General features: G+C 36.5%; 8 protein-coding genes across 11 annotated transcripts; 7 read left to right on the forward strand and 1 right to left on the reverse strand.

Moving 5' to 3' along the window:
• Nucleotides 1-844: 844 nt before the first annotated feature.
• Nucleotides 845-2,330, forward strand: LOC18994656. Its single transcript, XM_006418338.2, has 2 exons — nucleotides 845-1,218; nucleotides 1,565-2,330. Exons 1-2 carry the CDS (start codon nucleotides 1,125-1,127, stop codon nucleotides 2,260-2,262), a joined length of 792 nt encoding a protein of 263 aa, XP_006418401.1. The 5' UTR covers nucleotides 845-1,124; the 3' UTR covers nucleotides 2,263-2,330.
• Nucleotides 2,331-2,590: 260 nt separating this feature from the next.
• Nucleotides 2,591-4,370, forward strand: LOC18994657 (ORM1-like protein 3). Its single transcript, XM_006418339.2, has 3 exons — nucleotides 2,591-2,992; nucleotides 3,609-3,757; nucleotides 4,017-4,370. The coding sequence occupies exons 1-3, from the start codon at nucleotides 2,807-2,809 to the stop codon at nucleotides 4,153-4,155; spliced, it is 474 nt and encodes a 157-aa protein (XP_006418402.1). The 5' UTR covers nucleotides 2,591-2,806; the 3' UTR covers nucleotides 4,156-4,370.
• A 640-nt stretch (nucleotides 4,371-5,010) lies between these two features.
• Nucleotides 5,011-7,078, forward strand: LOC18994658. 4 transcript variants are annotated; one of them, XM_006418341.2, is made up of 2 exons: nucleotides 5,011-5,176; nucleotides 5,874-7,078. In XM_006418341.2, exon 2 carries the CDS (start codon nucleotides 5,903-5,905, stop codon nucleotides 6,926-6,928), a length of 1,026 nt encoding a protein of 341 aa, XP_006418404.1. In that variant the 5' UTR covers nucleotides 5,011-5,176; nucleotides 5,874-5,902; the 3' UTR covers nucleotides 6,929-7,078. The 4 variants fall into 4 exon arrangements, with proteins under 4 accessions (XP_006418404.1, XP_006418403.1, XP_024007845.1 ...); XM_006418340.2 differs by having other exon boundaries at nucleotides 5,913-7,078; XM_024152077.1 differs by lacking the exon at nucleotides 5,011-5,176 and adding an exon at nucleotides 5,185-5,402.
• A 2,786-nt stretch (nucleotides 7,079-9,864) lies between these two features.
• Nucleotides 9,865-10,640, reverse strand: LOC18994659 (ethylene-responsive transcription factor ERF023). The gene has a single exon (XM_006418342.2). It carries the CDS (start codon nucleotides 10,626-10,628, stop codon nucleotides 10,035-10,037), a length of 594 nt encoding a protein of 197 aa, XP_006418405.2. The 5' UTR covers nucleotides 10,629-10,640; the 3' UTR covers nucleotides 9,865-10,034.
• Nucleotides 10,641-14,904: 4,264 nt separating this feature from the next.
• Nucleotides 14,905-17,425, forward strand: LOC18994660 (transcription factor bHLH13). Its single transcript, XM_006418343.2, has 2 exons — nucleotides 14,905-15,170; nucleotides 15,273-17,425. The coding sequence occupies exon 2, from the start codon at nucleotides 15,446-15,448 to the stop codon at nucleotides 17,237-17,239; it is 1,794 nt and encodes a 597-aa protein (XP_006418406.1). The 5' UTR covers nucleotides 14,905-15,170; nucleotides 15,273-15,445; the 3' UTR covers nucleotides 17,240-17,425.
• A 1,635-nt stretch (nucleotides 17,426-19,060) lies between these two features.
• LOC18994661 (cytochrome P450 703A2) lies at nucleotides 19,061-20,684 on the forward strand. The gene is made up of 2 exons (XM_006418344.1): nucleotides 19,061-19,966; nucleotides 20,058-20,684. Exons 1-2 carry the CDS (start codon nucleotides 19,061-19,063, stop codon nucleotides 20,682-20,684), a joined length of 1,533 nt encoding a protein of 510 aa, XP_006418407.1.
• Nucleotides 20,685-20,988: 304 nt separating this feature from the next.
• LOC18994662 (cyclic pyranopterin monophosphate synthase, mitochondrial) lies at nucleotides 20,989-22,916 on the forward strand. The gene is made up of 3 exons (XM_006418345.2): nucleotides 20,989-21,198; nucleotides 21,470-22,141; nucleotides 22,628-22,916. Exons 1-2 carry the CDS (start codon nucleotides 21,070-21,072, stop codon nucleotides 22,106-22,108), a joined length of 768 nt encoding a protein of 255 aa, XP_006418408.1. The 5' UTR covers nucleotides 20,989-21,069; the 3' UTR covers nucleotides 22,109-22,141; nucleotides 22,628-22,916.
• Nucleotides 22,917-23,629: 713 nt separating this feature from the next.
• LOC18994663 (aspartyl protease family protein 2) lies at nucleotides 23,630-25,353 on the forward strand. Its single transcript, XM_006418346.2, has one exon. The coding sequence runs from the start codon at nucleotides 23,679-23,681 to the stop codon at nucleotides 25,137-25,139; it is 1,461 nt and encodes a 486-aa protein (XP_006418409.1). The 5' UTR covers nucleotides 23,630-23,678; the 3' UTR covers nucleotides 25,140-25,353.
• The last annotated feature ends 937 nt before the right edge of the window (nucleotides 25,354-26,290 follow it).

Here is a 26,290-nt window from a genome sequence, read left to right on the forward strand (position 1 = left end):
AATAGACCATGTGAATGAATTTATATAAACAAGTTGGGATGCAGAATCTTTAACTGTGTGTTCTGCTTTTTATTCCTAACATTTTCAAAATTAGATGCATTAATATATAGTTCTCTTTAAAAAACACCTACCTGCATTTTATTTACAAAAACTTTAAAATCTCAAGTCTTCCACAATTCGCCAACATAAAACTTCAAATTATCACTTGCCAAATAGTTCACTAAGTTTCAATCGATCAAGCCATTCTAGATCCACCAAAGTGATGAACATCAAGAGTTTGATTAGTTACAATCTTCTTTTTCATTACGATTTCAAACTTAAATCCCCAAAATCATTTTACCAATCCCAAATGCGTTGTCCAATCTGATTTTAAATCAATCTTCAAATATTAGTTGAGCATCTTGTGATTTCGAATCAAACTACCCATTAGCCAGTTATCCAATTTTAGAGGTAAACTTTGAGTATTTTTACATTCCTTTGCAAAAACTTATTAAGATTTGATGATATTGTATTAGAAAATACATAGAGGAAAATGTATTTTGAGCGTATGTATATATATTTTAATAAATTTTTTCGATATATCAAAATAGTGGAAATATATATGAAAACAAACCGCGCGTAGCGCGGAAAATCCCCTAGTCACTCAGATAATAAGGTAGAAGAAATCGAATGCAGGGGGGAATCTAAACGACGTCGTGTCGACGAAGTACAAAATCCTTTGCTTCACCTACTCGACGAAGTCGTTCTCTACTTCTCTTCTCTGTTCTTGCTTGTTTGTTCAATCACGAACATCATGCACGCTGGAATTACCATATTACCCTCTCGCCTAGAATCAAGGTCAAAAACTCAAAAAGTCCCCGGAAAATCAGCGATTCGTCATCAACACTTGGGACCTCGTTGGTCGCATTTGGATTTGGAGATAACGCCGTCAAAAGATTCCGTAACGGGTTAGTTAGCTCCAGTTCGCTCACCCAATCATCTTCCTCTAAGAAAAGGCTACTTTACCTATCTCGCTGACGTCAGATCCCACCGCTAGAGCTCACACTTGTAAGTTGTAACGCCGTTTCCTGCATTTTCCACAAAGCAAAGAGAAAAGCTTTGTGCAGAGAGAGAGAAGACGAAGAATGGGTTTGCTTACGAACAAGATGGATAGAGAAGGGTTAAAGGCAGGAGATCACATCTACACTTACAGAGCAGTTTTCGCTTATTCTCACCACGGTAACTTTAGATTCATTCTTCCCAAGTTTGTTCCTTTTCTTCTGTGTTCGTGAAACTGTAAATTCTCAAAGTTGATGATGACTTTATCTTAGACAGATCTTACGAGGAAAAAGGTCTTTACTTTTGTTTAACTATTATCTGATTGTAATCTTTGCTTAGTTTGAAATGTCATGACCTCATTTTCACCCTTCCCCACTATTTTGATGTTTATTTGACATTTTCAACATAAGCCCCAACATTGAAACATTTTTTTTGTCTTCATTTCCTCTGTTGATGATTGGATTAGATACTGTTCTAAATTGGGTGAGCTTCGATTTGATTGTTGGAAAGAAAAACACTTCTGCAGGAATCTTTGTCGGTGGATCCAAGGTTGTTCATTTCAGACCTGAGCACAACCTGAATTCTTCTTCTCCCATGGAGCCACTCTCATCAGCTTCTTCTTCCTCTGAAGATACCTGCCCAACATTTCCTGATTGTGGTTTCAGACAACCAAACAGTGGAGTGGTCCTGTCTTGTTTAGACTGTTTCCTCAAGGATGGCTCACTCTACTGCTTCGAGTATGGAGTCAGTCCATCGGTTTTCCTCACCAAAGTCCGCGGAGGCACTTGCACAACCGCGCAATCCGACCAAACTGATTCAGTCATCCACAGGGCAATGTACCTTCTCCAAAACGGATTTGGAAACTACGACATTTTCAAGAACAACTGTGAGGACTTTGCGCTCTATTGCAAGACGGGTTTGCTTATAATGGATAAGCTCGGTGTTGGGAGAAGCGGTCAAGCTTCTTCAATCGTTGGTGCTCCTTTGGCTGCTCTCCTCTCTTCTCCTTTCAAATTGCTGATTCCAAATCCCATTGGTGTGGCAACAGTCACTGCTGGAATGTATTGTATGAGTCGGTATGCTACTGATATTGGCGTTAGAACCGATGTGGTTAAGGTTTCCGTTGAGGATTTGGCTGCTAACCTTGACTTGAAGACCATTGAGCAAGCCGAAGAAGAGGAAGAAGAAGAAGAAGAAGATTCTGACACCGACTTTGTTAGGTGACTAACATAATTATATGATCTTGTACTCTCATCACTTGTGCCAATTTCGATGTATATACAAATGAAATATTCAGCTAGAATCCTCATGTTATTGAGTGTCTTCTTTGAATGTTTGTCATGAAAAAGTTAGAGACTTTTGGCAAAGACTAGAGAAAGTAACGGAAAATCCAATAAATTGAACATTTTTAAGTGCAAGCATTAAGCAATAATCGTTTTGTTTGTTAAGAACCCAAGTGCCGGGCAGCAAAACGCAACCGTTTTAATCAGTTATATTGCAGATTCATAAATGCGTCTGTAAAATATCTTGAATAAGCCAATTTTTTTTTATTCCACAGTAGATGCTAAAAAGCAGTCGTCTTTCACGGGCACACAAAAATAAACCAACCCATCTCATCTGGAAAAATCCTTCCTCACCGAAAGAGAGAATTTTGTGAATCTGGGTTTACAATTCAGGTGAAAACTAGAAAGATTTTCGTGCGGTACCCATCACAGAAACACGACGATCAATCGATTTCTTCTAGATTCGATCCGGTCGAACAGAAAAAATGGCGAATCTGTATGTGAAAGCGGTTCCACCGCCGGATATGAACAGGAATACGGAGTGGTTCATGTATCCAGGAGTGTGGACAACTTATATACTCATTCTCTTCTTCGGTTGGCTCGTTGTTCTCTCCGTCTCTGGTTGTTCCCCTGGAATGGCCTGGACTGTTGTTAATCTCGCTCACTTCGTTGTAAGTTCTTCTTCTACCTTTGAATAATCGATGGCTCGGTGCTCTATAGTGCGATTATTTACGCCCTACAATAGAGTCGGGACTCGGAATTAGACGATTGATTAATATTGTTAGATTGCTTTGTTTTTGAGATCTGGATTTGAAACTGGCAAGAAGTTGATCAATTTGGTATTTTGAGTCGATCAGTTTGGTTATCATACATATTTGATTTGATCAGGCTTCGAACTTATCTGCAATTGCCTTGAATTGATGAGGCTTTGGATTAAGTTGTAATTATTTCCATCTGATCGTGAATTGATCAGATAATTTTTTGAGTTGGATCAGGCTAATTGATCAGTTTTGGTGTCACCAAATTTGAATTGATACGTTTGGTAACTATCAGCAATGTTGAGTTGATCAGACTTTGAATTAAGATACATTCCCGATATTGGAATTGATCAGTTTTGTTATCAGATTTTTGTAAGTTGATCAGGCTTCGAATTAAGATGCAATTACCTTCTGAATTAATGCATTGATCTGTTTTGGTATCAGAAACTAAAAATTCTTATGGTATCAATTAAATATTGATGTTTGGATTCATTGGAATTCTCATATGGTCTAACTATTAATTAATCAGGTAACTTATCACTGCTTTCACTGGATGAAAGGAACCCCTTTTGCAGAAGACCAAGGAATCTACAATGGTTTGACTTGGTGGGAACAAATGGACAACGGTCAGCAACTTACACGCAACCGCAAGTTTCTTACCGTTGTTCCTGTTGTCCTGTAAGTACCAACCGCGCCTAAGAATCTCAATACTCTTTTCTCATTTCCAATCTGCATCTTAGCAATTTAATCTCTTTTGAGTGCAAGAGCTGCATTTATCCTAGTGCTTAAATCTTAATACTCAAACTCATGCAATCTAAAACCGTTAATGTGTATCAGCCTTGTTCTAGAGAACTCAATTTCCTTCTAGTGAGCTCTTTATCTTCCGTTACTGGTATTTGACATTATAGATGAGTTTCATTGACATTGTTTTCTACAGGTATTTGATAGCATCACATACAACAGATTACAGGCATCCATGGCTGTTCCTCAACACGCTTGCTGTGATGGTTCTAGTTGTTGCCAAGTTCCCTAATATGCACAAGGTACGCATCTTCGGCATCAATGGTGATAAATAAGCTTTCTTTAAGCTTATTTCCATTTCTTTTATGGTAAGAGAGGAGAAAGAAAGAGGAAGAAAAGGGGATATAAGCAAACACATATTTGTATAAATGTTCATATGAATTGGTTTAATTCGAGAGTTATGTTTGTTGGGAATTTGTAAGTAACTAATTTTGAAGCCTTATCTTCTTCTTTTCTATTATGGCACGAAATTCATAATCTTTTTTTCGTTGGAATACTTTTGGGCTTTTTATGTTATAGTTTCTGGGCTTAAGATACAATATGGCCCTTGAAAAATAATTGGGATTAAGTTTGGCACAAATGCTGAATGCATATTCGTGAATCATGACTTATCACGACACGAGAATGTATTTGATTGCGCGTAATGATTCAGCGGGAATTAAAGAACACGTGGCTGACTAATAGCTGGTTAATGACACGTGTCCTAATTGAAGTACACCTGGATGAATATGATAATCATCATGTAACGTATATAGTATGTGCATTTTATCCATTAAACCCCTCGTTTAATTTATAAAGCACTGAAAAAAAAAACAGTTAACATGATTCAAGATTGTTAATTTGACAAAAATGGTATCGTTGCAAAATTAAAACCGACAAAACGAAAGGAGCAATTAATAAAATTAAAGATGGAATAAGACTAATGATTTTTATTTTTGTTGTTGTGGTCCATTTAAGAAAATGAAAAAGAAACGCCTTATCCATTAAATCAAAGTGGGGTCCATATAATATTAACCGTCGATTTTTTCTCTACTCGACACGTGCAGTCAATCCAGCTGTTGCAGATGCTTACCAAGCCAACAAGTCATTGAATTTATGTCGGTTTAGGCCTCGTAACTCAGAAGCTATTCGAAACAAAAAAAAACTGTAAAATCCGTTCCAATCCATGGGGCCAGGGCCAGAGTGCGAAGGAAGAAAGAAGGGGAAATTAGAAAAGCAGAAAAGCCAAAATCTTCGGTTGCAAGATCACTTCATTGTTTATTAGAGATTCATGGAATCTTTGGACTAATAAAAATGGTATCTTCAGTTATGACTCTGTTTTTCTGATCTATTATTATTAGACAAATCTTACTCTCTGCTTCTTTTTTCGTTTCTGATTTACATAAAATTCTTACTTCTTCTGGTTTGTTCGATCTGTTTGTTTTCTCTTCGATCAGCGCTGATTTATCATGGTTCTGTTTTATGGGTCTGTTTCTGATTTTGGAATTTCCTGAGAAAGTTGGTAAATTCCTCGATTCCGGTGGTAAATTTCCTTTGTTTGTCCAAGACTTTTTATTTTTTCTACACAGGACAAGTTGAGCTTTTTTGTTTACTTTTGCAATGAGGTTTATCTTCTTATGTCTGGATCCGTGGAAACTTCTCAAAGTTTCATTTATGCTGAATGGATTTTGATTTTAGCAGAGATATTACTAATAATTGACTGTTAAAATCTCTTGTGAGTTGTGAAGATGCTTAATCCCAAGACTTGCGTGTATTGTTTCATTAAATTCCTTATATCAATTGCTTTTATATGAAATAATCATTTGCTTAGAAGCAATCTCGGGAGTAGCAAGAAAACAAAAAAAAAAAACAGCTCCTTTACTTTTGTTTTATGTTTCAAGTGCGGGATCTAGGGGAGGAAACAACATATTCTGCTTTTGGTTCATGAATCGAAGATTTGTCTTTTGATTTTGTGTGTGTTTTTTTTCCTTTCCCTTTTCTCTTGATTTTATAGGGTTCTTGTGTCTTAACATTGATGTAATAATGGGAGCAGCTGAAGCAAGAGCCGTGTGGCAAAGAACAGCAACTCGGTGCTTTGTTATTCATGAAGATGCTAAAATGGCTCCGAGGTTAGCTTGTTGCCATCAAAAACATTCTTCTTCGGGCAACACCGAAAAAAGCAGCTTTTCTTCAGGAAGTTTTGGAGATTCCTCTGATTTCTCTTGTGATACCAAATGGTGGCTTAAAGGAACAACTGGATTTGATGAGGAGATTACAAACTCTTTCTTTGAAGATACCAAATGCAAGAAATTGCAAGAATTCGTCGACTTGATTGGGATGAGAGAAGAAGAACAAGACTATAGCTTTATTAGCAAGAAAGATGTAGCTACAACGCCATGGTGGAGAACCACTACTGATAAAGATGAATTAGCTCTCTTGGTGGCGGCTAGATCGGTTGATCATAATATTCAAAACTGTGATCTTCCTCCTCCCCAGAAACTACACAAGAGGATTCACTGCACCAGTGGCGAGAAAGGGTTTAAAACAGCGGTTAAATCGCCATGGAAACAAGGTGATTGGAACGATCGGTTTGAGAGATCTTTGAGTTACAGCATCAGTAGCACTGAGAGCAAGAACACGAGTCCAAATACTTCTCCTAGGAGAAATGATTTAAGCAAAGCGCAGCTTCTAGAAGCACTAAGGCATTCTCAAACCAGAGCAAGAGAAGCAGAGAAAGCGGCCAGAGAAGCTTGCGCTGAGAAAGACCGTGTGATAACAATCTTGTTGACACAAGCGAGTCAGATGTTAGCTTATAAGCAATGGTTAAAGCTTCTTGAAATGGAAGCTTTCTATCTGCAGATGAAGAAGAAGGATGCTGAAGAAGAACAAGAACAAGAACAAGAACAAGAGCAGATCAAAGGAATGAATCTGAAGAAGAGGAAGCAGAGAGGGAAGAAGAAGAAAGTGGGTGAGATTGGGAGATATATAATGGCTTTTGCATTAGGGTTTAGTCTCATTGGTGCTGGTCTGCTCTTAGGTTGGACTGTTGGCTGGTTGTTTCCCTTCTAGAATCTTGAAAATGTCTTTTGTTTGATCACTGATCCTTACAAGAATTTTAGTGTTTATAACTTTTCACTTTGCCTCTAGAAATGTGTGTATGTATGTTGTCTTCGTGTATGTATGTGTAATATTTCCTCTAGAGAAGTTTATTTTGGTTTAGATTTCTCTTCTACGACCAAAAAAAAAAGATTTGTCTTCTATACAAAACTGAGAACGAAAAGAGATTTAGACAAGGAATCTTCTTAGTGTGAGACCCTATTACTAATTAAGGACCGTCTATGAAGACCCAATTTACGAATTTAGACCCATATTTTACGCAATTTACGAATTAAGACTCATATTTTACCCAATTTACGAATAACCCATAGTTTACCCAATTAACGAATTAAGACCCATATTTTATCCAATTTATGAATTAAGACCCATATTTTATCCAATTTACGAATTAGTACACATATTTTACCCAAATTACGATTAAGACCCATATTTTACCCAATTTACGAATTAAGACCCATAGATTACCCAATTTACGAAGTAAGACCCATATATTACCCAATTTACGAATTAAGACCCATATATCATCCAATTTACGAATTAAAACCCATATTTTACCGAATTTACCAAGGCCCGTTTGTCCTGGAAACCTACTTATATGATAACTCGCGCATATTTTTTTTCACTTCTGATTCACTTAAGTGACTTTAAAACATAACCTCCTTGATCATTTTCAATCGAGTGAGTCCAAATCACTGAGTTATCTGGGAAATTTTGCTTTCTTAATTAACGAGTTATCAGTCCAACCATTGATCCATGTGTTGAGCTTAAAAGATATATAGAAAAACATTACAAACAATTATTTGAATTGCATATCTCTGTTTGTTCATATGGATGACCATTTATTATGTATCCAAATTTGATATTATTTCACCGGTATACCTATTGATTCTCAATAATATATATAGTTGCAAGATGCTATAATGAATTTCCAACAGAAGGATGTTTAATTAATCATAGCGTACTGCAACGGTTCACAGTGAAACAACATTTTTTCTCATTTTATAATAAAACCAAATATTCGATTTTCTAGGACTTATATACGGTCTCCACTACTAAACCACCAAATAGCTATAGAGTGTACGTAGTTGAAATCAAGTCCAACAAATTCTTGTCTGAAATAATAAATCCGAGTGTCGTTTTAGACGTGATTATTTAACACGTGTTGTATTTAAATATCCTAATATGTGGTGCAAAATCGTATTATGAAGATGCAAGGACAAATATTAATAATTTCAAATTTCACCACCCAGACAGCTCTTGGTTCCATGCGGGTACAATTTCCGCGTTCTCGTCTTGTCGTGTGTCCTACACGAACATAAGTATTACTCCTACAGGCTACAGTACTAAAACTTAATATGCACATGTCTAAATACTCGTATCAAGTAAAATAATTACTAGTTTAAATCTCATAATTAAAATGTCCAGCTTAGGCCTTAAGCGTCGGGCTGGTTATATTTTCCGATGGTATTTCTTCAAAAATAAAACGTGGTATATTTGCCGATAATATTTGGTCCAGTTTTTAACACGTATATCTATTTCGATCATATATTCTAAAAACAAATGAATTACAATTTTCATGGTTCTGCGTGATTTTGATTTAGCAGTGTCTTAAGTTATAAGCCGAAATGAAAATGCTTTAGGAGACGATTATGAAGAAAATCTAGCGTTCATTTTTTGATTAATAATCCTAAACCTGCCTCGCTCTACGGTTAAAATAATATGGACATAATTCCGACAGTTCCCAAAATTTCAAATTATTGCTGGTTTGCGTTACTTTTTTGGCATTCACGAAACTGAGTGCCGGATTATAAATAGGACGTAACACATATTGTCGTTTATATGTTGGATAAACGGCATGATATAGTTATGGGCCGCCCGTTTTCCGCCCCTGACTCGGGGAGAAGATATATACTGAAGCTTCAAGAGGACACAACCGTCTTTCACTTCTCCTCGTAGTGATTTGTGAATGCCGAAAATCTTCCCGTTGGTTACTCTTTACTTTTGTTCGTTGAGATATCAATGAAAAAGATAGGGGATAATTGAAAACTTGTACTTATTTATTCATCAGTGATCAGACTCAATTCAAAAATCTCAGTGAAAGTTAAAAAGATTCATCGTATGAAAAGAATTATTCTATATGAAAATACTGATTATTGTTAAACTATATATTAAATCACAAACTTTCAATAAATGAATAATAAATGAGTGTTAATAAAAAGTTCGTAACTCCATTTTAATTGAATATCCTTTAAAAACCAAAAAAATGTTACAAGTAAATTAAATGTTGAGAAAACAAAACTGTTAGAATTGTTCACTTTTTGTCAACCTTTTACTTCTAACAGGTATCACTGACAAATTACTATTTAATTCATTATTACTATTAGATTGTGATTTTTATATAATTAACATTTTGAACACTGCTATATAATGCAAATCCCACACACACCAAGAGAATATCAATCTCGAATCCCATACTTCATTTAGGTAGTTCCATTTTTATGAAAGAAAAAAACTAAATAAATATGATAGTGTCACTAGTAAATATTTTTTTTTTTGGACAAATATCAGTAATAATTTGAAAATGATATTTTGATATTAATATGGATATGGGTCCCGGAAACTATTGCATGAACAACGATAGATCGATATTCTACCAAAATGGAAATTGCTAGGTAGCAAATTACTTTCCATAACAAAAAAAAAACGAAAGGAAAATTTATATTTCATAGTTTTTGTCGTAAGAAAATTAAAATCAAGCTCTAATGTCTAAGAAATCAATAGTTAATTAGATACATAAATTATTATTTTTTTAAACCTAGAAGTTTATATATAATGTCAATACGTCTGCATACAATTTTATGTGTATATAATTTTGAAGATGGTACAAATAAGAAACAAGGGGGGGGGTATCTTCTATTTATTAATCACGTAAAACAATAAACTAGGAATAAATAAAATAAAAATGCATTAAAAATATACATGCATTAAATCGATCTAGCCAACACAGTAACGATCCAACGCACACGTATAACGAATACGACACAATGGACAACTACACTCACAGACACGCCATGAACTGGTACTGATACGAGTCTCCGTCTACCATCCACGTGGGATCTTCTCCGGCCACAAAAGGCTCCGGTGACCACCCACCTCCGGTCATCATAAGCTCCGGCAGCTCAATGCCTTCCCAAAAATCATCTCCGTTGTCTATATCTGCCACGTCATCATCTCCCGTTTTAATGATCTTGACGGCGTTGGCCGCTTTGGCCGCTGCGACTTGGATATCTCTGGCCGTACACGTGGACGGTCGAGGTAGATCGTCGATTTCTTCGGGGAAATTGAGCTGAGCTTTTCTTCCTTTCAGACAAAGCGCCGCCACGTCGTAAGCTTTAGCCGCCATCTCCGGCACCGGAAAAGATCCGAGCCATATCCGAGATTTTTTCCGGGGCTCTCTGATCTCGGAAACCCATTTTCCCCATCGCCGTTTGCGAACTCCGTGGTACACTGGATGCCTAGTCGTCGAGGAAGTTTCTCTACGGCCTCCTCCGCCGCAAGATTTAACGGCGGAAGCGGCGGCGGTTGATTCGTTGTTGGTTAGCGGTGGTGGTGATAGCTTCATTCTTTTTTTTTTTTTTTTTTTGGGTAACATTAAAAGGAGTTTGTTATGTGGTTAGTCACACACTGTCATCAACATTTATAATCTCATCCAATCCCATGTTCCAACCAAATGCGTTACTGTTTCCTATACGAATTTTCATAAATGCCCCCGATATTATAAAATTTAGTTGATCGAACTTCATTTTTATTTTACTTTTTCCGAAAAAAAAAAACAGAACTCCAACTACCGCCGATTATTTTAGTTGGATAGTAAACTAGCTAGTGAAGTTTTAGTTGATGAAACATGAATTGGTGATATTGTAGAATATTGTTATAAATAACTTTAAAATCAGCGAGCATGATCTTGGTTCGTATATATGATTATGGTCTGACTCTGCCCATAGATTGGTAGTACAATAATTGGCTGAATCAAATTAAACCGGTTATGTATAGTACGTATTAGTAGCAAAAGTGATTATAAATCTTGCATAAAAACAAAATTTGATCATGGTGTATTGCTGTCCCAATGATAAAGTTTATATGTCAAATTATACCAAAAAGTTTATATATATGTCAAATCTTTGTCTCCCAGCAATCAGGAGAGGTGGGAAAATGTTTTCAATACATAGCTCAAGTATTCAACAAGATTTTCAACAAATTGGTAATCTTTTTTTTTTTTTTTTTTGGTAGAGATCTTATCTAACAAAGTAAAATAGAAAACGGTTTTGTTAAAACTATAAATGTTAAACAGTAATTACGATTAAAAACGATTTGAATACTAACAATGGTTATAAAGTACGTAACCTAGCTCATACTTGTAAAGAAGTCTATCGATTTAGACGACTCGATTGGACCCATTTGTCTCATCTTATAACTGCATATTTGAATTACATCAATCCAAACCGGTTAATACCATAGTAACTACATACAGTATCTCTTGACATACACACATTACATTTATATTATCAACGTTTCGCAGGTAAACATGTGAATATATCGTAATATTTACTCCAAAAAATTCAGACAAACTTATTTTAATAAAAATCGCTTTATTAGGTGTAATTTTGTGTGTGCATGCATGCCATTATCGTGAAAATATATCTACAAAGTAGAACTTTTTTTTTCTTTCATAATTTTTAACTTATTAATTTTATGTTAGCTCATATATCTGGGCAACGCAGGTCCACAGAGGTTGCTTTTTTAAGATGGCATTGAATATTTTTCGAATGGGCCATAATCTAAACTCTAGTCTATACCACTCCGAAATCAACACTACTTAATTTTTTTAATTTTTTTTATTTTACTTGCAATCAAAACTAATGCAACAAAAGCATAAAATTACACCATGGTACTTACGATTATTATATCAGTAAGCCATGTCACGAATATACAATATAATTATACAAATAAAAACATATAGTATTTTTGTTGTTTTTTGTTAAAAAAAAATGGATAATGTTTCAAGAAAGAAGGGTATCACTATATCACAAGAAAAACCACGTCTTCTTACGGTGATTTTGTATATTAACATCAGAGCTAGGGGCACTTGATAAATATCACCTGAAGTATGGCTTCCACTTTTTAACCCGTCACGACACTAAAATATAGACAATAAATTCCCACACATATAACAAGAAATTAATTATTAAATTTTACTCTTACGTAATTTTGCGATTAATTTTTTTAAAATATATATAGACTGAGTATACTCTCAAGTGGGAAATAGCTAGCAAGAGGAGTTACGAAACACGCTTTCTTCTTACATCAGACCATTTACGGCTTTAATTAGTATCAGTTAGAGATATCAGTTTGTCACCGGGTGCTTTCTTGTATCAATTTCAACACTTGTTCGTTTTATACCTGAAGTAACTGACATTATAACACTGTGTGACGTCTTTTTTTTTTCGGATGAGTTTTAAGTACTTTTTGGGTCCTATTTTCATACGATATGAGCATTAAGTTTTGGTCGGTGCTTTTTCCTTTCCGTGAGTTTTTGTTAGATGTAAAGTAGTATCTTATGATTATGTTTTGGTAGTTACCAAAACGGAGATATATATATATATATATATATAAATATATATATATATATATAGGTGGGATCCCTAATACACATATTTCCAAAACAAAAGTGAAATTTTATAAATTTTGGAGAATCAGTTTAGATTTCGGTTTGGAATATATATACGGATATGCCTTATCTATAAGACTACAACAGTACATCTACATATTATAAGTTACAATACAAGTAAATTTCCAAAGCTACAGTTTACAATCACAATAAAAAGGTCTAACCAATTTGGATTGTTTTTAAATAAAAGTTCGTTAGTAATTGATATAGGATGGTAATATTTCGACAACTATTAACGATAAATATATGATTTCCTTAAGATCCAGTCCGTACACCAACCAGCCCATTTTCGTAGATTGCTAGATGGGGCATTAGGGATAAATGCCAAACTCCCACGTTTATCTAAGCCCATATCTGGCCCATTAATAGGATAGTTTCATCAAAACAAGGGCCGTAACACCGGCCCATTAATATGAAGTGGCTTCTTGACTTTGAGATTGTTGTCGTTGTTGACTTAGGAGACATGGGACCCATGTATCGATTAAAAGGATTCTTTACACATGTGAATCACGCGGTCCCCACTTTTTTGCTGTGTGTTTCTCACCGCCATATATTATACCCACTCGTGACTCCATTTTCCATCACTTTTATTTAACGTCTTATTTTCCATAACTAGTATCTAGTAGTATTATATATAAAAAACATTTGTCAAAAGGGGTAAAATTAAATAAAATAAATATTCGAAATATGAAATTATTTTTCTCTATTTTTAAAAAATTCTCTTAAAAAAATTATATAATATCTAATTAAAAAACTAATCAGTAAAAAACAATGCAACACACAATTAATCACAAATACACTCCTTAAATTAAATTTTGCATAAAATTTTGAAAAAGTCAAAGAAAATATTTGCTCTTCTCAAAAGTATCTTCTATAATGAAACTTAGAGAATATTATATTCACTTTTCCATTGCATACGAGGATTTGATGAGCCAAAATTGATTAGATTTTGATGATAATGTTCGTAGTGAAACCTATACGTTTTATAAATTATTGTTGTGAGAAGAATAAATAAGAAACAATACAGAAAGAAAGTGTAGCTGTGCAGGCGCATTTGAAAATAAAGATCCAAGAAAATTAAATGCATCTCACGTTCTTCTCATTCTGGTCATCTCCTCGATCCACGTGAATATCACGTGCTTTTCACGCCTCTTGCCGACTTTTTAAACCCTCTATATCGAGTTGGCTTCAAAAAAAAAAAAAACCTCTTCTCCAAATTAAAAACGGAGAAGACGTCAGAATTCTATAAGCTCACTTTAGATTAGTTGCTCCAGTTGCCTCCTCACGTCTCTTGCATAACCTACGCAACCTTCTGTATATAATAAACGTGGAAAAGGGGTTATAGATTCTTTTTTTTTTTGTTAAATAGATTTTTTTATTGATAAATAGATAGTTTTTTGGGTAAAATAAAAACCAAGATTTGCAAATGTAATTTTCTTCTTTCAGATTTTCTTTTTGTCTAAATAAAGAACTTTACATTTACAAATTTAAAATTTAATTGATTCTTACTTGACTCTAGAACCTGTGACTAATTCTCCACAGTTTATTGGTTCCCGATCATTGCCAGAACTTGATATGATATCGTTTACAACAAAACTAGTTAATTAAGCCTAAACGTGAATATATTTTGGTCAAAGTTTGTGGTGCTTGACCACCGGACTTAGCATACTTTGAATTTATGTCAATAAATAATTTAAAAAAAACTGAAAGTGAATTACTAATTTTGGGGTTGGTTTCCAGTTTCCACTTCTGTATTCAGCCGTTTCGTAATTAAACTATAATCTTTAGAATATGTGCTGTACAAGAGAATCTATTCAAGTTGTCAGATACTGGTTTAGATCTATACAGTTGAGATAGATCTGATACAAATTGAATTGAATAACCTTAGTCGAAATTTGTTTCATTATTGATTAAAAAATATATTTCCTACAAAACATGACATAATCTAGTGTTTACATCTTTGTTTGTCTGAAGAAAAAAGAGAACAAAAAATATAGCGTTTACATTTTCGTGTATCAGAGACTCAACCGACCCGACCCCACCCGTTTTAGTTTAGCTTATGTTTCTAAACTCAACTCTGTAGTTAAATAGGTAACCTTGGTTAAGTGAAATTCTTTTTTTTTTTTTTTTTTTAAATTGTTTTTAATAAAAAAGAGCACGAAGAACATGCGTCGGAGTTTCTCTCTCTTCCTTGAATTCATTCAATTGGCCACGGCGACAAAAGAGGGAGCGATAGAGGAAACTGAAAAATCAAACTAATTTTTTTGTTTTTGTTTTAATCTTTTACCCATTTTCTGCACTTTCTTCGATTCTTAGTTTTTTTTTATTGGGAAGTTCGGTTTGTTCATTTCGGGTTGGAGGAGAGAGTTTTTTTTTGGTCGTATGAAAAAGAGAGTTTTTTATATGAAATTTCCGATTTTCTGGAGAAAAAATCGGTGGTGAAACTTTCTTGAATCCGATATACTGGTAAATATAGCTTGTTAATTTTTCATATTTTCATCAGTCGATTCTGTGAAGAAGATTTTCCATCGGTTTTTTGATATTGTTTGATTTGTTATGCTAAAATAGGGCAAGATCTGAGATCTCTGGTGTTCCATGCAAACCTGTTGTGCTCCGCCGTATTTTCGCATCTGGGACACTTATAAACCCTAGAATTTGACCAAGACTCGGTTTCTGAAGATCTGAGTTTCTTGAAAGCTTGGATTTTTTCTTTCTTTCTGGGAAATCAATCAAACAGAGAGATGAATATCGGTGGCGTAGCGTGGAACGAGGATGATAAAGCGATTGTTGCTTCATTACTGGGGAAACGAGCTCTCGATTATTTGCTTTCGAATTCGGTACCAAATGCAAATCTCCTGATGACTGTAGGAAGCGACGAGAATCTACAGAACAAGCTCTCGGATCTCGTGGAGAGACCCAACGCTTCGAATTTCTCATGGAACTACGCCATCTTCTGGCAGATTTCGAGGTCAAAGGCCGGAGATTTGGTACTCTGCTGGGGAGACGGATCTTGCAGAGAGCCTAAAGAAGGAGAGAAATCAGAGATCGTGAGGATTCTAAGTATGGGAAGAGAAGAAGAAACGCATCAGACTATGAGGAAGAGAGTGTTGCAGAAGCTTCATGCTTTGTTCGGTGGATTAGAGGAAGACAACTGTGCTTTAGGACTAGATAGAGTTACGGACACTGAGATGTTTCTTCTTGCTTCCATGTATTTTTCTTTCCCTCGAGGTGAAGGCGGTCCAGGGAAGTGTTTCGACTCGGGAAAACCGGTTTGGTTACCGGATGTGGTGAACTCGGGTTCTGATTATTGCGTTAGATCGTTTCTTGCTAAATCTGCTGGAATCCAGACCATTGTTTTGGTTCCTACTGATATTGGTGTCGTTGAGTTAGGCTCTACGAGAAGTTTGCCTGAAAGTCAGGAGTCGATGTTGTCTATAAGATCCTTGTTCTCGAGTTATTTGCCTCCTCCGGTTAGAGTTGTGACGCCTGCTGCTTTACCCGTTGTTGTAGCCGATAAGAATGATGATAACAGAACGGTTAATTCCTCAAAGATATTCGGCAAGGATCTTCAAAACTCGGGTTTTCTTCGTCATCATCAACAACAGCCACAGCAACAACAACAACAACATAGACAATTCAGAGAGAAACTTACGGTTAGAAAGATGGATGATAGAGTTCCAAAGAGATTAGATACTTATCCGAATAATGGGAACAGGTATGTGTTCTCGAACCCGAGCACCAACAACAACAACAACAACAGCACTCTTCTGAGTCCTACATGGGTCCAACCGGAGATGTACACGAGGGCGAACAGTGTGAAGGAAGTTCCGAACACGGAGGATTTCAAGTTTCTCCCTCTGCAGCAATCGTCGCAGAGGCTTCTTCCACCTGCTCAAATGCAGATTGATTTCTCTGGTGCGAGCTCAAGAGCGCCTGAGAATAATTCAGATGGAGAAGGAGGAGCGGAATGGGCAGATGTGGTGGGTGGTGATGAATCTGGTAACAACAAGCCGAGAAAACGAGGAAGGAGACCTGCTAACGGGAGAGCAGAAGCTTTGAACCACGTAGAAGCAGAGAGACAACGGCGTGAGAAGCTTAACCAGAGGTTTTACGCCCTGAGGTCGGTTGTTCCCAACATTTCCAAGATGGACAAAGCATCCTTGTTGGGAGACGCGGTTTCTTACATAAACGAGCTGCATGCCAAGCTCAAGGTCATGGAAGCGGAGAGAGAGAGGTTAGGGTATAGCTCAAACCCACCGATCAGCTTGGAACCGGAGATTAATGTTCAAACCTCAGGTGAAGATGTTACAGTGAGAGTAAACTGTCCGTTGGATTCTCATCCGGCTTCAAGAATCTTCCATGCGTTTGAAGAGGCTAAAGTAGAGGTGATTAACTCGAACATGGAATTCTCTCAGGACACAGTGTTGCATGCCTTTGTGATCAGATCTGAAGAGTTAACGAAAGAGAAGCTTATCTCGGCCTTCTCTAGAGAGCAATCTAGTTCAGTTCAGTCAAGAACATCATCAGGTAGATAGCCTTTTGAGAGACAGAAGAAGGTGGAAGTAAGTTTGTGATGAAGAACCGGTTTTGAATGGTTCTTTTTTCTTCTAGGTTTCTTTTGTTTTTGTTTTTTCCGGTTGTATACCTGTAAAAGAATCCTCCAAACTAGGCTTTTTAGTAGTTCTATTGACAAATTAGACATTCTCATCTCAGTACATGGAATTTACTCGCTTTACAATAGGTCAGTGCCCAAAAGCTGGAAGCAAAACCCTGAAAGTGGAAGAGTAGTTCAACAAGTGATTTATGGCACTGGTAAATCAACTTTGAGCCAAAATTTGTGATCTGCTCACCGAATAGTGTTAAGAACAAAAGAACTGATGAAAATAACACTCTTTTATTGGTGGGAAATTCGAAATTGGTCAAAAAATGTGTAGTCCCAAGTCCCAACTAGGGTTACTGGATTCAGAGTCTAATGTTTGTTTGCATAATTTCGGTCGTCACTATTAAAACATAACTAGATTCTAACCCCGTGCATCTGCACGGGAATATTTTTTATTGTTTAACGAATTTTGTAATATATTTTGTGTTTTTGAGTTTAGATATAATTATTTTTATAAATATATTAGTAAAAATATTGATTTTTGTGTTTAGATATATTTTATAGTATTAAAATTAATTATGATTATAAAAATATAATTTTAACCCGCCCGCTAATATCAATTCGAAATGAACTATTATAAAAACATAATTCTATTTTTCTGTTTATATTACCGTATAATATAAATATTTGTTAAAAGTTTGAGATGTATTAACAGTATTATTTAGCATTATAGTTTTCTAAAATTTAATCAACGAAGGGAGTGTACAACTGGTTTTTCAAACCACATTATAATGTATGAAATAATTTTTAATTTTTTATGTTTTGATTTTGTATGAAAAATATATTTTCGATATACATGTATAATTCAAAATTAAGGATATTAGTTACTAAAATATTTTTAACCCGGTTTTTTATATATTTTTAGTTCTATGAATTTTAAAAAAAAATATTTTTAATATTTAAATTATACATTTGATTTTTACCTATTATTTTATTATTAATTTATAAATAAATCATAATCGTAATATATTATATAAGCAACATAAATATCATATCATTTACATCTGTATAAATATTTTATATTTCAAATATGACCATTATTTTTCATATGTGAATTTTTTTTTTCAAAAATTCTAGATATTTTTGATAAAAATGTTTAATAGTATAGAAATGATTTAAATTAGAATCTTTAAATCAAATCTAAATTAATATCTGATTTATTATTTTTAATCAAATCAAATCAAATCTAAATTACCTATATTTAAGGAACTCTAAAAATATTTAAATTAATAACTAATTTTCGAAATTAAATATAAATAATTATTAAAATTATTTTTAAACACTTAAAAAATAGTTATGTGTGTTTGGAAACAAGTACTAAATGTGTTTCTGTTTTAATATAATAGATAGTTTCTTATGTTGAGATGTTAGAATGATTTTCCATCTGTGCTAGCATATCCATTATTTATAATATTACATGTGTTTTGATCATGATGCGATATCCTCATAAGTCTTTCCTAAGCTAATTCTCTCCTAATATACCGTCTCAAGAACATGAACAAAGCATGTACTTTGTAAAAATGTCACACAAAGAAAGAGATCTATGGTTTGTATCTAAAATTTTGAAAAAACTGGTAACTAATAGTTCTAACAAAAACATAGCTACTAGTCTTCCATTATTTGTTATATATATTGTGACAACAAAGATAATATGGGATAATGAAAAGATCTGCCGAACACAAAATCTAAGATTAAAATGATTTTGGTGTTAGCTTTTCTCTTTGTCATTCTCTTTCTTAATGTTCTTTTATGGAGATGGCTAAAGGCTTCAGCATGTAAAGCCCAAAAACTTCCTCCAGGTCCACCAAGGTGGCCTGTTTTGGGTAACCTTCTCCAACTAGGCCCTTTACCTCACCGAGATTTAGCTGCTCTTTGTGACAAGTACGGCCCACTAGTCTACCTTCGACTCGGAAACATCGATGCCATCACCACTAACGATCCCGAAACTATCCGAGAGATTCTATTTCGGCAAGATGATGTTTTCGCATCCAGGCCTAAAACACTTGCCGCGGTTCACCTGGCATATGGGTGTGGGGATGTCGCATTAGCGCCAATGGGCCCGCATTGGAAAAGAATGAGGAGGATATGCATGGAACACCTACTTACAACCAAAAGGCTTGAATCCTTTACGGTTCAGCGAGCAGAGGAAGCCCGGTACCTAATACGAGATGTCTTCCAAAAGGCAGAATTTGGAAAGCCCATAAACGTTAGGGAAGTATTGGGTGCGTTCTCTATGAACAATGTGACCCGGATGCTACTAGGGAAACAGTTCTTTGGGCCAGGATCCGTAGTAGGCGCAAAAGAAGCCCAAGAGTTTATGCATATAACTCATAAATTGTTTTGGCTGTTGGGTGTTATTTACTTGGGAGACTACTTGCCGTTTTGGAGATGGGTCGATCCGTACGGATGCGAGAAGGAAATGAGGGACGTGGAGAAGCGCGTGGACAAGTTTCACACGAAGATCATCGAGGAGCACAGAAGGGCAAAACGGGAAAAAGAAGATAACAAAGGAGACATGGATTTTGTTGACGTTTTACTCTCTCTCCCTGGTGATAACGGGAAAGAACACATGGACGACGTTGAAATTAAAGCTCTAATTCAGGTTTTATTATTGCTAGTTATTTATCGTGTTTATATTTGATTATTTTTTTTTATATGTTAATAACAATTCTTGTTAAAAAAAAATTGGGTAGGACATGATAGCGGCAGCGACGGACACGTCAGCGGTGACGAACGAATGGGCAATGGCCGAGGTGATTAAGCAACCGCGAGTGATGCGTAAAATTCAAGAAGAGCTCGACAATGTCGTAGGATCGAACCGGATGGTCGACGAATCGGATCTGATCAATTTAAACTATCTACGCTGTGTGGTACGAGAGACGTTCCGAATGCATCCGGCCGGGCCCTTCTTGATCCCTCACGAGTCCGTCCGAGCAACGACGATCAACGGCTACTACATCCCTGCAAAGACACGTGTCTTCATCAATACACATGGGTTGGGTCGAAACACTAAGATATGGGACGACGTGGAAGACTTCAGGCCCGAACGTCATTGGCCCGTCGACGGTAGCGGGCGGGTCGAGATAAGCCACGGGCCGGATTTTAAGATATTGCCGTTTAGCGCCGGGAAGAGGAAGTGTCCCGGTGCTCCGCTAGGTGTGACGATGGTGCTAATGGCTTTGGCTCGACTCTTCCATTGCTTTGACTGGTCTTCCCCGGTAAATATTGATACGGTGGAAGTTTACGGTATGACTATGCCTAAGGCTAAACCTTTGTGGGCTATTGCTAGGCCAAGATTGGCTGCTCATTCGTACACTTAATTTAGTACAATGATTCTAACTTTGTCTCAATTAGATAATAAGGGTTATACGGTATGTCGATTTCAATAATAATCCTTTTGAAATTACATAACGAGGTTTGACAATCTTATAAATCCTAATAGCATAGAAGTAACTAAAAAATGGGCGAAGCAAGCTAAAAATGGGTGTGATTCGTGTGAGTTGGGCACAGGATTTATGATTTTCGGTTTAAGTGGTGAAGACAAATTTCGGTTTAAAGAGGATGATTTGCTAGTTTTGTCTTTCCGGTTTAGGAGAACCCTACCTGTTCTGTTAAGTCGTTCTACTTTCTTCTTCTTCATCAGATTTTCTTCACCTTCTTCTTCTTCTTCTTCTTCAATTGTTTCTTCTCTTGTGGTGAAATAAAATGTTTTCTACGCTTCGTCACGCCATGTTTCTCCGTCGATCTCGGGCTGTGATTTTTCCCACGAAAAGGGCTTTCAGCAGTAAAATTTCCGATGAAATCGATCCCCAAATTGTGAACGAGCTGAATCAGGTTTTCTCACTCTCTGTATCTGTAGTTAGCTTAGCATCAATCAAATTCTTGAAAGTTTGGATTTTTTTTCTATCATGTTGAGAAATTAAGTAGATTCAGTCAAAATGGTTTACAGTTCGTACTTCCGATGATAGAATGGTGAGTAAAACGAACGAAAATCTGGTGATCTCGGTTTCACGATTATACGAAACAAACGATTAAAAAGTTCGTTGCTTCTCTCCATTGATTACTTCATCTTCGTTGGTTTTTAGCCGATCATCTTGTGTTTCAGGAAATGCAATCAATCTTTGGAGCAGAGCCCTCTCCCGATGGATTTTCCGGTCCTGCGACAATGGATTACTCTGAACTGAAATCCAAGATTGAATCTCCGAAATCTACAAACCAGGATAATTCTACGCAATATGAACGACCTGAAAAAGTGGCTAGTGAAATGTCTAGGCTAACCCATGTTGGGATCTCGGGGGAAGCTCAAATGGTGGATGTTTCTTCCAAGGACAATACTAAGAGAAGCGCATTGGCTTGCTGTAAAGTGATTCTAGGGAAAAGAGTTTTCGATTTGGTCTTAGCGAACCAGATGGGGAAAGGAGACGTTCTTGGAGTGGCGAAAATCGCTGGCATTAACGGAGCAAAGCAAACCAGCAGTTTAATCCCATTGTGTCATAACATTGCTCTTACGCATGTTCGTGTAGACTTGAGACTAAACCCTGAGGATTTTAGTGTTGACATCGAAGGAGAAGCTTCTTGCACCGGAAAAACCGGTGTTGAGATGGAAGCTATGACTGCTGTATCAGTTGCTGGCTTAACTGTTTACGATATGTGCAAGGCTGCTTCGAAAGATATCAGCATTACAGATGTGAGACTCGAGCGTAAAGCTGGTGGAAAGAGCGGGTATTGGTCTAGAGGCGAGTGAACACATATAACATTTGTCTCCGTAGCCATGGAGGTTAGCTTTCTTTATCTTGGAACGATTTGTTGTGATCCAACTATTTTGTTGCTTGGGTGATAGATAAATCGCATATGGAAAGATGGAATCTTTTGACTATTGACGACTCATTTGATGGGCTCTGATAAGAACACACATTATATCTCTCATGAAATCAGTAGATTCAGTACAACACAATTAGGAGGATCAAATATCATAATGTGTATATACAAGTATTACTTATTTAGTAGAGCATCATGCAATGTTTATTTGATTATCATGTCGAATTTTTAGTCTTTTTGTATGCAAATTGTTCATTCCACGACCTTGTAATGATGAAGAATGAGCACTTAACATATGGAAAGCAGAGAAAGCAAAAAGTGTTTCTTGTAGTGGCTTTACTTTCTTGTCTCTTTTACATTTGGCCCTTTAATCGATATGTTCTTTTCTCCATTTATGAGATCTCTAGTTATGATTTTCTCCTAATGTGAATTATATCTTCATCAGATTGGAACATACGAGTAGAGACATCGCTTGCCCGGACCAGTAAAACCGGCTTAATTCTCAAAAATATGTGGTTGATGAATAAACTGGTCAAGTACGGCTTGGGCTTTCTTGTGTGATAACTGATAACTCTTTAAAAAGTTTGGTACTTTGGTAAGCATTTGATATGGGATTTGAGAACTTCACCTAAACCCTATCAGAAGCAATTTATGAGAGTGAAACTGTTTGATAGAAAATCAATGCTTTCAACTGTGATAAGTCATTATTCATTGTTCACACACATTCATATAATGTTCACATTCTTTATACGGTGAGAATAGATTGGTCACAGCATTTAATTGGCGGTCACACATCCCAATATCACTCTATTAAATTGGATTATCTTTTTTATTTTGTTGTATCCGATTCAAGAAGAACGTCATTATGATTTAGGAGTATTAACATATATCGAAAGCATTGTATATGAAAGTTCCAAACCTTGGATGTCATTATTTCGAATTCTTGTGGGGGAATGTATGAAAAGAGTGGTTGATGATATCAACAATCTAACAAGATCGTGACCATCTAATGTTAAAAGAAAAAACCATTTAATAATTAAATAAATCTCAATGAACATGAATATTTGCATATATTTTTTTCACCCATGTGGAATGTTTGATTTTTTGCCAACTCAAGAGCGAAATATGGCACCAATTGTGGGGGTTATAAAATAACTTAATAAGCTTCACCCTTTTCATAAATAATCAACGTAGTTATTGATCTCCTTAAATAAGCTAATTGTTTCATATTGTTCCCCCACACCACATTAGTGTTTGTTATCCACCGAATCTATAATGTCGCTTTTGCATCGCCACAATCTAATGATAAAATGATAGATATTCATTCGCAAAGAAAATCATAGTTCGCACATTTATTATAGACATAGAAAAAGAATAAAAAAAAGGAAAAGAAAAAGACATCGCTGCTTCTTTTTCTCATTGTGTTGTTCAAGAAGACTAGTGCAATTATTTATACAGAGACCATTCTCACTGCCATTTTTCCAGAGAAAAAAAAAATGGAAGGAAGAAGAAAAGCTCTCCTCTTTACTCTCTGTTTCTTCTTCATCTCTCTCCCTACCTTCTCTTCCCTTCCTACTTTCCAAACTCTAATCCCCAGTTCTCATTCTCTTCCTTCCGCTTCTCCCACCTCCTTCCAACCCGAATCCGAACCCGATTCGGAGTCGTTGCTTGGAGGATCCGAATCTGAATACGGATCCGACTCCGAGTCGTCGATTACGCTAAACCTCGACCACATCGACGCTCTCTCCACCAACAGAACACCACAAGAGCTCTTCAGCTTCCGTCTCCAACGCGATTCCCGGCGCGTGGAATCAATCGCCACACTCGCCGCCCGAATCCCCAGGAGAAATGCGACTCACGCACCAAGAACCGTCGGATTCAGCAGCTCGGTGGTCTCTGGTCTCTCTCAGGGCAGTGGAGAATACTTCACGCGCCTCGGTGTCGGAACTCCGGCGAGATACGTTTACATGGTTCTCGACACCGGCAGCGACATCGTCTGGCTCCAGTGCGCTCCTTGTCGGAAATGTTATTCTCAATCCGATCCGATTTTCGACCCGAGAAAATCCAGGACCTACTCCACGATCCCCTGTTCTTCGCCTCTCTGCCGGCGATTAGATTCCGCCGGATGCAACACTCGTCGTCGGACTTGCCTCTACCAAGTCTCATACGGCGATGGTTCTTTCACCGTCGGCGACTTTTCCACCGAAACACTAACTTTCCGTCGAAATCGCGTTAAAGGCGTGGCTCTCGGATGCGGTCACGACAACGAAGGTCTCTTCGTCGGAGCCGCTGGTTTGTTAGGTCTCGGAAAAGGAAGATTATCGTTTCCGGGTCAAACCGGTCACCGGTTTAACCAGAAATTCTCTTACTGTTTAGTCGACAGATCCGCTTCTTCTAAGCCTTCTTCCGTCGTCTTCGGAAACGCCGCCGTTTCACGAACCGCGAGATTCACGCCGCTTTTATCGAACCCGAAGCTCGACACTTTCTACTACGTCGAGCTTTTAGGAATTAGCGTCGGAGGGACACGTGTCCCCGGCGTAACCGCTTCTCTTTTCAAACTCGACCAGATCGGTAACGGTGGAGTCATTATCGATTCGGGTACGTCTGTGACCCGGTTGATCCGACCCGCTTACATTGCTATGAGAGACGCGTTCCGGGTCGGAGCCAAGACCCTGAAACGAGCACCGGATTTCTCTCTCTTCGACACCTGTTTCGATCTCTCCAATCAAAACGAGGTTAAGGTCCCGACAGTGGTTCTACACTTCCGTGGAGCTGACGTGTCACTTCCGGCGACGAATTACCTGATTCCAGTGGATTCTAACGGCAAGTTCTGTTTTGCCTTCGCCGGTACGATGAGCGGACTATCCATTATCGGGAACATCCAGCAGCAGGGTTTCCGGGTCGTTTACGACTTAACGGGTTCCCGGGTCGGGTTTGCTCCACGAGGATGCGCTTAATTTTGACCCGACCCGTGTCGGTACGGATGTTAGTACTTTGTTTCCTTTCTTTAAAGTTTTTTTCTTTCGCAATTTTATGCTTAGGCTTGTATTTTTCGGACAAGTGAATCTTTTAGCGGTGGGGTTAAATACGTGTTGATACAAAGCTTCACGTGGTGTCGGCTCGGCTGTATTAGTATCGTCTTTATATATTTTTATTTGTTGGAACAAAAGAGAGCCTGTATGATTTGTTTTTGTTTTTGAACTAAGCCAGAAGCTCCAATTTACTTTTACTGAACCAACAAATATGACAAATAGTCAACTACGGATATTAGTTTGATCGAACTATTAGAAACAAATTTCAAGATAGCGTTACTACCATAATTATAAATCTAAATCGAAGAAGGTAGAGTAGTACGTCCAAGATACTACTTGATATTTTATATTAAATTTTGGGAAAGGACGGTGTACCGTGTACGTGTGTATAGGACACATGAAAATTCGTGTTAGTAATTTAACCCAAAAAGAAAATCCGTTTTGGTATTTCTTTAATCAGACAAAATCGAAGTTCCAGCGCGAAGTTAGAAACAGTGGTCCGATCTTTATATTTTACTGTGTTGATTAATGATTACGTTCGTCTTTCCTTGTTTAATTTAATTTTGGTTTTATCTACTTTATCACCATAATAACCTGAATAAGAGCGTTTTTGTATATATACCTTAATATCCAGGAAAAATATCTGTTACAAGAGATTTGAGAAACTTTTTAAAATACCAACGTTATTTTTTTAGAGTTATACTAATTATTCGGCACTTTATAAACTCAAAACCTACAAATACCAACGTCATTTTTTTAGAGTGATACTAATTATAGATTTTAAAAATTTTAGATTTTTCAATTTTTAGATTTTGAATACTTTTAACAATATTTGCAAACCAAAAAAGTTACAAATAGGAAAACAAAGTCACGTTTGAAAAAAAGAGGGGTGTTTTTTTAGGTGAGACTCCAAATATGGTTTTTGGTATTTCATCAAAACCTGATGAAAACTTCAAAAACATAGTTTCCCTAATTTTTAGAGAATGTATTTTTCTAAAAAATTTGATTGGACGAAAACATAGATTTTTCGAAAACAAAACTCAAAACCAAACTAAAAAACACAAACAATGAAGACC

The sequence above is a fragment of the Eutrema salsugineum genome, unplaced genomic scaffold (assembly GCF_000478725.1).
Source record: "Eutrema salsugineum unplaced genomic scaffold, Eutsalg1_0 scaffold_5, whole genome shotgun sequence".
NCBI lineage: Eukaryota > Viridiplantae > Streptophyta > Magnoliopsida > Brassicales > Brassicaceae > Eutrema > Eutrema salsugineum.

Bases quoted from the DNA above. Each gene is read 5' to 3' on its own strand.
- LOC18994656 (XM_006418338.2), top strand. From the start codon at position 1,125: ATGGGTTTGCTTACGAACAAGATGGATAGAGAAGGGTTAAAGGCAGGA. The intron at 1,219-1,564 runs GTAACTTTAGAT...ACACTTCTGCAG, and splicing joins TTTCGCTTATTCTCACCACG to GAATCTTTGTCGGTGGATCC.
- LOC18994657 (XM_006418339.2), top strand. From the start codon at position 2,807: ATGGCGAATCTGTATGTGAAAGCGGTTCCACCGCCGGATATGAACAGG. The intron at 2,993-3,608 runs GTAAGTTCTTCT...TTAATTAATCAG, and splicing joins TTAATCTCGCTCACTTCGTT to GTAACTTATCACTGCTTTCA. The intron at 3,758-4,016 runs GTAAGTACCAAC...TGTTTTCTACAG, and splicing joins ACCGTTGTTCCTGTTGTCCT to GTATTTGATAGCATCACATA.
- LOC18994658 (XM_024152077.1), top strand. From the start codon at position 5,342: ATGGGTCTGTTTCTGATTTTGGAATTTCCTGAGAAAGTTGGTAAATTC. The intron at 5,403-5,873 runs GTAAATTTCCTT...TTGATTTTATAG, and splicing joins TAAATTCCTCGATTCCGGTG to GGTTCTTGTGTCTTAACATT.
- LOC18994659 (XM_006418342.2), bottom strand. From the start codon at position 10,628: ATGTTACCCAAAAAAAAAAAAAAAAAAAGAATGAAGCTATCACCACCA.
- LOC18994660 (XM_006418343.2), top strand. From the start codon at position 15,446: ATGAATATCGGTGGCGTAGCGTGGAACGAGGATGATAAAGCGATTGTT.
- LOC18994661 (XM_006418344.1), top strand. From the start codon at position 19,061: ATGATTTTGGTGTTAGCTTTTCTCTTTGTCATTCTCTTTCTTAATGTT. The intron at 19,967-20,057 runs GTTTTATTATTG...AAAATTGGGTAG, and splicing joins AAATTAAAGCTCTAATTCAG to GACATGATAGCGGCAGCGAC.
- LOC18994662 (XM_006418345.2), top strand. From the start codon at position 21,070: ATGTTTTCTACGCTTCGTCACGCCATGTTTCTCCGTCGATCTCGGGCT. The intron at 21,199-21,469 runs GTTTTCTCACTC...CTTGTGTTTCAG, and splicing joins TTGTGAACGAGCTGAATCAG to GAAATGCAATCAATCTTTGG.
- LOC18994663 (XM_006418346.2), top strand. From the start codon at position 23,679: ATGGAAGGAAGAAGAAAAGCTCTCCTCTTTACTCTCTGTTTCTTCTTC.